The 12,815-nt window shown below is 40.7% G+C and overlaps 1 protein-coding gene and 1 long non-coding RNA gene across 2 annotated transcripts in view; one reads left to right on the plus strand and one right to left on the minus strand.

Annotated features, from left to right (window-relative positions):
• LOC310698904 overlaps nucleotides 1-12,815 on the plus strand; it is a 400,562-nt gene that overhangs the window by 11,231 nt on the left and 376,516 nt on the right. The gene's annotated exons all lie outside the window — the stretch shown is intronic.
• Nucleotides 1-12,815, minus strand: part of IL13RA1 (interleukin 13 receptor subunit alpha 1) — a 37,569-nt gene that overhangs the window by 10,378 nt on the left and 14,376 nt on the right. The window contains exons 5-6 of the mRNA XM_083486491.1: nucleotides 5,681-5,856; nucleotides 4,173-4,312 (exon numbers count right to left, since the gene is read on the minus strand). Of these exons, the coding sequence (XP_083342617.1) occupies nucleotides 4,173-4,312; nucleotides 5,681-5,856 (316 nt within the window). The remainder of the gene's footprint in view (nucleotides 1-4,172; nucleotides 4,313-5,680; nucleotides 5,857-12,815) is intronic.

Below are 12,815 nucleotides of genomic sequence, written 5' to 3' on the forward strand. Positions count from 1 at the left end.
CACCCCGTGAAGCCCACCGCCCAGCCCTTCCCGGCTCACTTTTATCAGCCAGGATGGGCAAGGGTCAAGGAGACAGGTGGTTGGTTTCACTTGTCCAAGCAGCCTGACCACATCCTCGGAGGTAGCAGATTGTAACTGATCCCACGCAACTTGACTAGACAGGACTCTAGCACTCTCCTGCCCCGGCCCTGCTCCCACGGTGGAGTCTACCTCTTCCTGAATCTGAGCGACTTTATCTGCAAAAAACTTTGCAGGAGATCATGTGGCTGTACTGGGCCCCAATGTAGCAGGTGGTTCCGCTAAATTGCGAACCACCTGAGTCTCCTGCTGCTGTTTTCTGCAGATGGAATATAGGTGGTGAAGAAAGTCTTCTTCGTTGTCACTACTGCCACTTGGTAGGCTCGACATTGAGCTCCAACCCGGGTCCGGTCAGCTTCAGAATAAGTCATCCGCCACCGGTGCTCTAGCCGTCTCAGTGATTGTTTCATTGCCCTCAGATCTGTGGAAAACCACGGGGCTGTCCAGGCTCCATGCAATTGGAGAGGGTGCATCGGAGACAAATATTATGTATCCTGTGTTGTATGAACTTGTTCATGGGTAGGCAAACTAAGGCCCGGCACCCGGATCCAGCCCAAATGCCTTCTAAATCCAGCCCGCGGATGGTCCAGGAATCAGCGTGTTTTTACTTGAGTAAAAACTTGTGTCCTTTTATTTAAAATGCATCTCTGGGTTTTGTGGGGCATAGGAATTAGTTCATTCCACCCCCCCAAAAAAAATAGTCTGGCCCACCACATGGTCTGAGAGACAGTGGACCGGCCCTCTGCAGAAAAAGTATGCTGAACTTGTTCATTTGAGATAGAAAGAAAAACAAGGAATGTTTCTTTCTCAGATACTTTCTGTTCTTCTTGTTTCGATTATTTCATTAGTCTATTATTCCAGTAGACTTAAAATAGATATTATTCCCTCCACTAGTGGAGACAAAAAGTTTAATTTAGACCTTTCCCCAGAAACGATTGGGTAGATTAATCCTTCACAAGACATCCCCTCACCCCAGTGTAGAATAGAGCTATTCATGTGAAGCTGACTAAGAAAATGATGAAATGTAGGTTACCAAGGCAAGGCTATTTAAGTCCAAGAAGAGCTATAGTGGGTGAACCAGCTGGAGCTGGGCATAGGCACTGCTTGCTAATAAAGCCAACTGATCCTCTAGTCACCGTTTCAAATCAAGCAGAACCCCTAAACCACATTTCTCTTTGCTCAGGGGAAATGCATCCAGCCTACCACTGTCCCCAGACACTGGCCCAGAACTGCCTACCCTCTCTTGACTCAGACAGAATGCAGAGAGGGAACTGTGTGTCATCTATATGTGAATGACACTGCGCACCAAGCCAGAAATTAGGGTTTATTTGTCAGTGCTCACTCACATCAGATCTAGTTAACTTTTTTAATAGTTTCCAGAATGCATGAAGTGTGATCTTCAGCTGGCAGGTGTGTTTGCACACACACACATGAATGTAGAGGGGGAAATGGAACCAATGTCATGACAAGGAAATTTTAAAAATAGACAGACTTGAAGCTTAGATGTTTTAAAATAAACACAGCAACTGGACTTCTGGGTTAGCGCCTCCGGTAATGGCTGAATTCCTCTGACCAGGAGGAATTCGCTTTGTGGAAATTAGGGTCTGACCGCCACGGCGGAGGCGGGGACCCACAAAAACTCACAGGCGGGAGAAGCCTGTGAACGTGGGATTTGGCTGGCACCTTTTGCACCTCCCCTACTCGCGGGGAAACCCGGTTTCGGGGATCCAGAGCGACGTGGGGTGAGTGGCGCGGTGCTTCAAATTGACTGCTTCTTTCACGGAGTGAAGCCGCATTGCTGTTGCCGGAGAGCGCTGACTTTTTCCTGTGGATAATTCGATTTTAAAACAACTACCCGTGAGTAGAACGAAAAATTGGATTTTCAAACGTCTTAATTTGGTACCGAAACGGGGAGGTTTCAAACAGGAAGTCCGCCTTCCCCTTTTGTAAATAGACTGGAGCAAAAAGGCTGCAAGCTAAAGTCTTGGAAAGCTTTTCATAAAGGATTAAACTTCCATCGGCTAAAATCATCAAACCCCCCTTGGAAGCAGGAGAAGAGGGGGGAATTTTTAGACCGCGTAAGCCTGCAGGAGAGAGTGAAGAAAGTCAAATTACCACTGCTCTGAACCTGGAAACGGGCTGCTAGTAGGACTGAAGTTTTGGATATGTTCATTGACTGTGAATAGATTGTTTGTTGACAGTAAGTTAAAGAAGATAAATACATTGTTTCAATTGCCTCCTTCTGCGTTTAAAAAAGAGTAAATGTAATTGAAAATTGAAACTAACTTTATTGTTTGAATTGTGCTTAAAAGGATTGATACAAATAGAAATTGTTTCCCCCTAGAGGAAGGCTTTGAAATTGTTACATGAGCTGAGCGGGGAATTTCCAGTTGTAAGACAAGACCATGAGAATCTGGGATTGACCTTGGACTTTTAAGAATGTTGACAGAAGAAGCCTTAATGGTTGCATTATGTAAGATTAATGACTCACTGGAACAGCTCCATAGGAAGACGGGTGTGATGATTATAAAAATTGATAACTTGGAACAAAAAGTGACTAACTTGGGACAAAAAGTGAATATTAATACAGAAACTATTCAGGAATCGATACAGGGATCTACTTTGACATGGCAAATTGAGAAGGCGGGGGAGAAAGTTGTTAGAGCCCCAGGCTCACAGATGCAATTTGATGACTATAAGTGGATGCCTTTTATGACTGAATCTAGAGAAAGCCAGACTTTGAGGATTGGAGCCCCGCTTGGACTGGAGAAGGAAAGTTGGATAGATCCCTTCATGCAGGGATTTATTGACCTTTGGGACCTGGACTTGGGTCAGGAGGAGACTGGAGTTGTGGGGACTGCCAGACTTGAAGGAACTTTGAAATACGACTGGAAATATCTTGTGAATTTTAGTTTTAACTATGGAGATTTGGCTGATTTGTCGAGAAGGAATAAAAACATTGCTAGGTGGGAATTTCCTCGAGATTTACTTTTCAGCATCAAAGGAAGGAAAATAAGAACAAGATCAGGAGAAGACAAAGTAAAGTGCATGTATAAATATGAAGAAGACTTGCAGAAGGGACTTGGAAAAGAGTTAAGAGCCTCGTACAGAAGATCACCAGGTTGATGGACTATATGGAATTGACGGAAATGATTGGCAGAATCCGAGACCAGGGAGAAGAGACGGTGGAAGAATATTGGAAAAAGTTTAAAATCTATATATGGAAATAATGTAAAATTAATGAATGTTAGAAAAATGTTGGAAGGAAATTATATGGCTTTAGTAGAAATGGTTTAAGGAATTAAGCATAAATAAGTATTATAATTTTAATGGAAAATAAGGTTAAAATATGTTAAGATAATCATATGAGAGAAAATAGAGAAAGATGGAAAGGATTTGCTGAAACAATTAATAGAAATGGAATACAAAAAGGGAGGTGAGAGGAGGTCGATGAAACAAGGGAATGAAAGAGAGGATATTGAGATGGTATGATGTGTGTTTTTTGAACTGTTTTTGCTTTTGTTTTGTTTAATGTGTTAATGTTGTGTTGTGTATTGTTTATATATTGTACTGTATGTTTTTTCTTCTTTTTTCTTCTTTTTTCTTCTTTCCTTTTTGTAAGGTTTAAAAGTAATAAATATTATTTTAAAAAAATAAAAATAAACACAGCAACCACTCATAAAGCAGTACTGAGGACCACAAATATCCTGGCACTGGATGTATAGTTGTTAATTATTACAGTCATACCTCATGTTGCGAAAGCTGCGGGTTACATTCTTTCAGATTATGTCCCACGGCGACCCAGAAGTACCAGAAAGGGTTACTTCCGGGTTTTGCCGCTTGCACATGCACAGACGCACAAAATGGCATCATGCGCATGTGCAGAAGCGCTGAATCGTGAGCCGCACATGTGCAGACGCGGGTTGCATTCTGTTCAGGTTGCGAACGGGGCTCCAGAATGGATCCCATTTGCAACCAGAGGTACCACTGTATATAATTATATATGTGTGTGTTATAAGAAATCTCTTAGCCTTCAAGGTGCCACCAGTCTGCTATCTAAAGTAGATTACATGGTAGATACTAGAGCAACTTACTTCTGGGTCCAGTTTGTTATTAATTTCTAGTTGATAGCACATGTCATTCAAGCCCCTTGGTTCAGTCCACTGTAGAATAACTCCTTCATTGCTCCTTTTGGGCTTTACAATCAGTGGAGGATCAGGTTTTACTAGAAATTCTGAAGTCGAAAAGAAAACACACACAAAATTATATATTTTTAAAATCCAACATTAACTCAATGGTAGCATATTTGTGAGCTGTAAAATAAAACACACTCCAAATATTATCTACGAGGTGTAACCCACCTAGTACCACAGTGAGAGAAGACACAATCTACAAACCATTGGGGTCCATCTAGCTTGATATTTGTCTGAGAGCAACTCTCCAGGGTTTCAGCCTGGAGTCCTTCCCAGCCTTACCTGGAGAAATAGGTGAGCCCTTTCCCTGCAGGGAGTTCTAATGTAAGTATATCCTCTACTCATCCAGACTCACCCAAGTCTTGCCTCTTGCATATACCTTATCTCAAGCTCTTTCCTCCTAACTACGGTGTTTTATTGTGTAACGGTCACACTTTCTGTGCAGATTATTTGTTTGCAAAAAGGGGGGTGCAACTATTACACAAGGAAAAACATGATGTCGGGGAAAAACCTGTGAGGTATGGCCGTTATGGAAACAAGTTTGTTTTGCGTGTTAATCTATCCACTGTACAGTTCAGATCCCAGTCTCTCATTCCTCACTGATGGCAGCTTCTCCCACCCGCTTGCCTGACTGCCTGCTCCCGTTGCCTTTGGCCAGTAAGAGAATGCACAGTGAAAATACCCCTGCAACTGTTATGCAGGGAATGCTCTGGGACCATTTTGGGGGCCAGAAAAAGGGGGATGCGACTATTATGTGATGGTGACTTGTTTACTGTGGAAGTATGCCAGCAACTCCCTCAAATCAGAGGCAAGGGAGCCTGCCTTTCTTTGGGATGATTCCCCTGCTCCTGGTTATTCCCCCCCCCCAAAGCTCTGGTTGCCCGTTCAGTACTTTGACATTTATACCCCACCTTTCTTCCATGGGACTCAAGGCGGCATACACTGGCTTCCTAAGTAGTCTCAGCCAGGCCAGAACCAAACCTGCTTAGCTTTAGCAAGGCTGCTGCATTCTGCTGCCTTTGGGCCATGTTCTGGGAGTTAAGGCATAGTAAATTAGGGTCTGGAAGAAACATCATCCAGGAGCTCTATTGCTTATACTTTCAGTTGTTTTGCGGGCTCAGTGTGAGTTAATCGCAATGACTTATTGATAGCCTGAGCCCAATGCAACTAAGAAATGATATCCTCCACTAAGTTCCATCAGAACGTAAAGATAAGGAGAATTCTTCTCAATCTACTAGTTGGAATTCCTGGTGGAGAATGGCCACCACAGCATCATTCAGAAGCCTTTTAAATATGGAAAAGAGGCTATTTTAAATATGCCAGCAGACCATTAGAATCTGCAACACCATTTCCAATCCCAAGCCTTTTCACATGAAACAGACCTATAACCAAGCAGCTTGTAAACTTACCATATACTTCTGGTAATTTATTCATTATACACACAGGCTGAATGTCTCTGGAATTGCCCTGGATAGAAATGCTGAGTCCTGGAGGCCAATAAAGGTTTGTGTCGAAAGTGCATCGAAAGTCATCACCTTTTTTAGTGTAATGTGTGCATGGCCCTCCTCTATCCTGATCAATATACCTTGGGGGCAAGAGGAAGCAACATCAGCACACTTAAAAGTCAGGGTGGTAGCAGGTCAACATGTTTGCACTCCTATACTATTAAGGCAGCAGAAAACAAGGATGAAGTGCAGTGCTGCTTTCTGGTAGCCTTAGATTTTGGATTGTTATTGGTGCCACCTAGTCCTCTCCCACACCTTTATATTCAAGGTAAAGGGAAGCTGTAAAATAGCCACTGTATCCAGTCACTCTCCATCTACTTGAAAAGGGGAACTCCATTTTTCCCCTGGCCATTATTACTCCCCCCCCCCCACCTCCGCATTATTATTAGCTTAAGGAGCTACTGGGTAAAATTCCATGGTCAGAAATACTCAAAGAGAAGGGAGTCCAAAGTAGTTAGGAGTTTTTTAAAGGTGAAAAATTGAAGGCTCAAATGCAGACAATTCCAACAAGAAAGAAAAGATGCCTGGTGCGGCTGCATGAGGAGCTTACAGTTGAGTTGAGACGGGAAATCAAGAAGGAAGAGTATACAGAGTAGCCAACAGTTACAGGGGAGCAGTTAAGTTGCAGAAAGAAGGCTTGCAAGAGGTTAAAAATAATTAATAAATGTTTCTTCCACTATGTTTGAAGCAAGAGGAAGAAAAAGAAAGCAGTAGGTCCTCTGCATAGAGAAAATGGAAAAATGCTGATATCAAAACAAGTGACCTTAGGAAGCAAAGCGGCAGACTTCCAGAGCAGCATGTTCAGTGACCGGGTGAGGGACTGCGCTCCTGGCAACTCAAGGCAGACTCAAGAGAGACCATGGGGAATGAGAGGTGAAAGTTACCCCGACCTCAGGTGGGGATCCTGAGGACTGAGCCCAAAGCCGTGCATCAAGGGGTTTCCCCAAGTTTCCGCTCCTTTGTTATTTAAAACATTTACCAGTGGAGATGGCATGGGGAAAAACCTCAGCACAAACAGGCAGAAACACTCTCCGACGCTAGCACCTCAAAACCCAGCGAGTCAGCGCTGAACTCTCCATTAATTTAAAACTGACAACGAAGAAGCCCCCCCCCCCCATTTAATATGCAAACGAAACAACTTGTCTCTGGATATCGAGAAAATATTTAGAATAAGAGTGAACAAGTCAAAAAGCAGGAAAAGACCATGGGATTCTCTAGTATTTTTGAACTCGAGGCTACACAGAGTAAAATATTGCTAAAGGGCAGAGCAAACCCCTTGTATATAGATGGGAAACATATTGATATCATGAAAGAAGTCCCAATCCATCTGTTAAAAAGGAGAGACAATTATAGATTTACATCGGCGCTTAAGAAAAATAAAATATTATTCAAATGGGAATTCCCTCAGGGACTCACCTTTACATATAAAGAGAGGAAAAGAACTTTCAGATCGGTGGAAGAAACCAGAATCCTTTGAAAGAAGTATTGGCAAGAGTTAGGAGGAGAGAAGCTTCAAGAGTGAGAAAATAAAAACAAGATAAGACTAAGACTTTTAATTACGATTTGTATTTTCTGTTTTCCTTTATCCTTTTTTTCCCTTTCTATCACCGCTTGATTACTTAAGTAAGACTTGACAAATTAAAAAAATTGTATGGCATTTAAATGTATCTCCTGGAAACTGAATGGGCTGAACAGTAAACTAAAAAGGAACAAAGAAGAATGTATATTAAAGAGGGAGGAAATGGGATATTATATGTTTTCAAGAGACCCATATATCTAATAAGCATATGAGGGTTTCAAAAAATAAAAATTTGGGTCTAGAGTATATAGCATCAGGTACGGAGAAAAAGAGACGAGTGGTCATCTAGGTAAAACCAGTCCTAAACCCACAACTGTTATTTCAAGATGAAGAAGGCAGAGTCCTAAGGGTAGAGATACAAATAAATGAAGAAAAAATAATTTTGGTGGGGATTTATGCCCCAAACAATAACAAATTAGAATTCTATAGAAACTTAGAAGAGAGACTCTGGGACTATGCCAGTGAAAATATAATAATTATGGGGGACTTAAATAGAGTTGCATCCATCAAAATGGATAGAAAGGACAGAGATAGACTATCTAACTCAGATAGATTACCATTCTCCTTCCAAATGACAGAAAAGTTCAATCTTTATGATACTTGGAGAATTAAACATCCTAACGTAAAAGATATCACACATTTTTCTGAAGTTAAAAAGTCAGGTGGGAGAATTGATGTGATCTGCACTTCAAAAAAACTGACACTGAGCTTGGAGAAAGCAGAAATTCTGAATAGATCCCTGTCAGAGCACAATGCAGTAATGATACATAGGAAATTTTAAAAAACGTACAAGGGGGAGGGGGAGGATGAATGATGAATTATGGAGAGATGGTCAAAGGGTAATCAAAGCCAAAGAAATGCTGAAAGAATGATTTGAAATAAATGAAAAACAAGTCACAGATAGGAAAATAATCTGGGATGCAAGCAAAGCCTATATGAGAGGCTTTGGAATACAACAAATGGGGAGGATTAGGAAGAGTAAAGAGAGCAATATCATGGAAATAAATAAACAGATTAGAGAAAATGTAAAAGAGTTGGTAAAAAACCCTAAAAATGAGAAAATACTCCAAAACATAAAAATTTTACAATCCCATATATCCAATTTAATAAATAAAGAAGTGGAAAACAAAATCAAATGGACTGACAAATATAATTTGAATCGGCCAATAAACCTGGCAAGATGCTGGCCTGGTTAACAAAGGAAAGACAAGTGGAAAGAGTTGTAAATAAAATAACAGACCAGGGAAAATAAATTATCGACCCGGACCAAATTAAAGATAAATTTATGAATTATTACAAAAAAACTATATGAATTAGAACACAAAGATGAGAATAAAGTTAAAAAATACCTGATAGAAAACAAGTTGCCAGAGATTAGGGAAGTGCTGGGTGAGATCCCATGGACAGTAATACTAAAAGGAAAGGGAGTTCATGATGGCTGGGAGTTTGTTAAGAGGGAGATAGTAAAAGCACAACGTCAGGCAATATCAATGATACGGAAACATGGGAGGTGCTTAAAGAAGCCAGGGTGGCTATCTAAAGAACTTTTAACTGAGTTAAGATTAAAAAAGGATGTGTACAAAAAATGGAAAAGGGGGGAAACAACCAAAGAGGAATTCAAACAAATAGCCAGCACGTGTAGACACAAAGTCAGAAAAGCTAAAGCACAGAATGAACTCAGGCTTGCTAAAGAGGGTAAAAGCAACAAAAAAGGCTTTTATGGGTATGTTCGTAGCAAAAGGAAGAACAAAGAAACAGTGGGGTCACTCAGAGGAGAAGATGGTGAAATGCAAACAGGGGACACAGAAAGGGCTGAACTCCTCAATGCCTTCTTTGCCTCAGTCTTCTCCGATAAAGAAAACAATGCCCGACCTGAAGAATTTGGAGCAAATGATTCCGCAAAGGAAACACAGCCCAGAATAACTAAGGAGATAGTACAAGAATACTTGGCTAGTTTAGATGTATTCAAGTCTCCAGGGCCAGATGAACTGCATCCAAGAGTATTAAAAGAACTGGCAGATGTGATCTCAGAACCACTGGCAGTCATCTTTGAGAATTCCTGGAGAACAGGCGAAGTCCCAGAAGACTGGAGGAGGGCAAATGTTGTCCCTATTTTCAAAAAGGGGAAAAGAGAGGACCCAAATAATTACCGCCCAGTCAGTCTGACATCAATACCAGGGAAGATTCTGGAGCAGATCATTAAGCAAACAGTCTGTGAGCACCTAGAAAGGAATGCTGTGATCACCAATAGTCAGCATGGATTTCTGAAAAATAAGTCATGTCAGACTAACCTGATCTCGTTTTTTTGACAGAATTACAAGCCTGGTAGATGAAGGGAATGCAGTGGATGTAGCCTACCTTGATTTCAGCAAGGCATTTGACAAGGTGCCCTATGATATTCTTGTAAAGAAGCTGGTAAAATGTGGTCTTGACTATGCTACCACTCAGTGGATTTGTAACTGGCTGACTTTGTGACTGGCTGACATCTTTATCAATGACTTGGATGATGGACTCAAGGGCATCCTGATCAGATTTGCAGATGACACCAAACTGAGAGGGGTGGCTAACACCCCAGAGGACAGGATCACACTTCAAAACGACCTTGACAGATTAGAGAACTGGGCCAAAACAAACAAGATGAATTTTAACAGGGAGAAATGTAAAGTATTGCACTTGGGCAAAAAAAATGAGAGGCACAAATACAAGATGGGGGACACCTGGCTTGAGAGCAGTACATGTGAAAAGGATCTAGGAGTCTTGGTTGACCACAAACTTGACATGAGCCAACAGTGTGACGCGGCAGCTAAAAAAGCCAATGCAATTCTGGGCTGCATCAATAGGAGTATAGCATCTAGATCAAGGGAAGTAATAGTGCCACTGTATTCTGCTCTGGTCAGACCTCACCTGGAGTACTGTGTCCAGTTCTGGGCACCACAGTTCAAGAAGGACACTGACAAACTGGAACGTGTCCAGAGGAGGGCAACCAAAATGGTCAAAGGTCTGGAAACGATGCCTTATGAGGAACGGCTAAGGGAGCTGGGCATGTTTAGCCTGGAGAAGAGGAAGTTAAGGGGTGATATGATAGCCATGTTCAAATATATAAAAGGATGTCACATAGAGGAGGGAGAAAGGTTGTTTTCTGCTGCTCCAGAGAAGCGGACACGGAGCAATGGATCCAAACTACAAGAAAGAAGATTCCACCTAAACATTAGGAAGAACTTCCTGACAGTAAGAGCTGTTTGACAGTGGAATTTGCTGCCAAGGAGTGTGGTGGAGTCTCGTTCTTTGGAGGTCTTTAAGCAGAGGCTTGACAACCATATGTCAGGAGTGCTCTGATGGTGTTTCCTGCTTGGCAGGGGGTTGGACTCGATGGCCCTTGTGGTCTATTCCAACTCTATGATTCTATGATTGAGGAGGCTGAACATAGCCTACTAAATTCAAATATAGAAACAGATGAAATTAAAGAAGTGATAAGGAAAATGAAAGTTGGAAAATCGCCAGGTCCGGATGGGATTTCAATAATATATTATAAAAAATTAGAAGAAATAGTTATCCCTAAGCCTAAAAAAATCATGCATGAGATACTGGAGAAAGGGAAAACCCCAGAATCCTGGCATGAAGCACTAATAACACTCTTACCGAAACAAGGTACGGATCTGAACCTTATTAAGAATTTTAGATCAATTTCACTACTAAACATGGATTATAAAATATTTACAGGTATCCTGGCTAACAGGTTGAAAAATTTCTTAAACGGGGTAATAGGAAATGATCAAGCTGGCTTTTTGCTGGGGAAGCAAATAAGAAATAATACAAGGATAATTATTGACTTACTGGAATATACAGAAATGAAACCAAGCAAAAAGGTAGCAATGCTACTGGTAGATGTGGAGAAGGCTTTCAGCAGTGTGTCATGGAACTTCTTAATTAAAACTTTTGAGAGCTTGAGAACAGGAAACAACATCATGAATGGAATTGGGGCAATCTATGACAACCAGAAAACGAAAATAATTATAAATAATGAAATCACTGAAGAATTTAATATAGAAAGAGGGACTAGACAAGTTTGTCCCTTGTCCCCACTCTTATTTATCACAACGTCAGAGACTCTCTTAATAGCAATAAGGAAAGATCAGGAAATAAGGGCCATTAATTTAGGTAGCTGATATTACAAGGTGAAGGCATTTGCTGATGATGTGATTATTACTACTGAAAACCCAAATGAAGGCATACAAAAAGCACTAGTCAAAATGAATAAATTTGGCGAGGTTTTGGGATTTAAACTGAATAAAGATAAATCTAAATTATTAACAAAAAATATGGGAGAGAAGGAACAAGAAGACCTAGAAAGAATAACAGGTCTAAAGACCACAAACAAAGTAAACTATCTGGGGGTATGGATTACAAATAAAAACACTAATTTATTTAAAGACAATTACATCAAAAAATGGAAGGAAATTAAAGGAAATTTAGAAAATTGGAGTCAGTTGAAGCTGTTATTATGGGGCAGAATATCAATGATTAAAATAACAGTACTCCCCAAAATCCTCTTTCTCTTTCAGACAATTCCAATAATTATTGGGACAAAATGTTTTAAAGATTGGCAGAGGGACCTGGCCAGTTTTATTTGGCAAGGGCAAAAAAGCAAGAATGAATTTTAAATTGTTGATGGTTTTGCAGTCCCGGACCTCTGAGGCCGCATGTTGGACTTGGTTGAAAGACGGGATGCTGCTTAGGAATACCGATGTCCACCTAGTGAGGAAGGCCTTATTCGAAGTTTGGGAGAGGAATAAATCCAAAGTTATAACAAAAACCCCTTGGTGGATATCACCTATAGAGTCAACTGCCATTCATAAGAATAACATGAACAATAACTGGCCAACTTACAGAGACTTGGTGGATGAGATAAATTATTGTCCCAAACTGAAAAGGTTTGAAGAACTCAAACAACTAGGGGTAAATTGGCTAGAATAATACCAGCTTAGGGCGACCTTTGAAAAAGATAAGACGTTAAAAAGGTTTGATAATAAAGCATAGATCTTAGAGGAGATTTTACAGAACAACCAAAAGACTCTCTCCAAAATGTACAAGCTGTTACAGAATGCTCAAATAGAAAAAGAGGAAAAGGGAAAGGCCATAATAAGATGGGAGCAGGACTTAGGTTATGTAATTGAATATAAAGAGTGGAAAAAAATGTGGACAAAAAATATTAATTTTACAGTATGTTATTTAATAAGAGAAAACTGAAAATGCACCATAGATAGTATTTAACACCAGAGAGATTGGCTAAAATGAACAAATCGCTTAGTAATAAGTGCTGGAGATGCACAAAGCAGAACCTTTTACCATATGTGGCGGACATGTCCATAGATCAGAAAGTTCTGGGACATGATCCAGGAAGAAATAAAAAAGTTACTAAGAACTTCACATAGCAAAAGACCAGAAACATACCTCTTGGGA

This window comes from Podarcis liolepis (assembly GCF_965112155.1).
Source record: "Podarcis liolepis genome assembly, chromosome: Z".
NCBI classification, from domain to species: domain Eukaryota; kingdom Metazoa; phylum Chordata; class Lepidosauria; order Squamata; family Lacertidae; genus Podarcis; species Podarcis liolepis.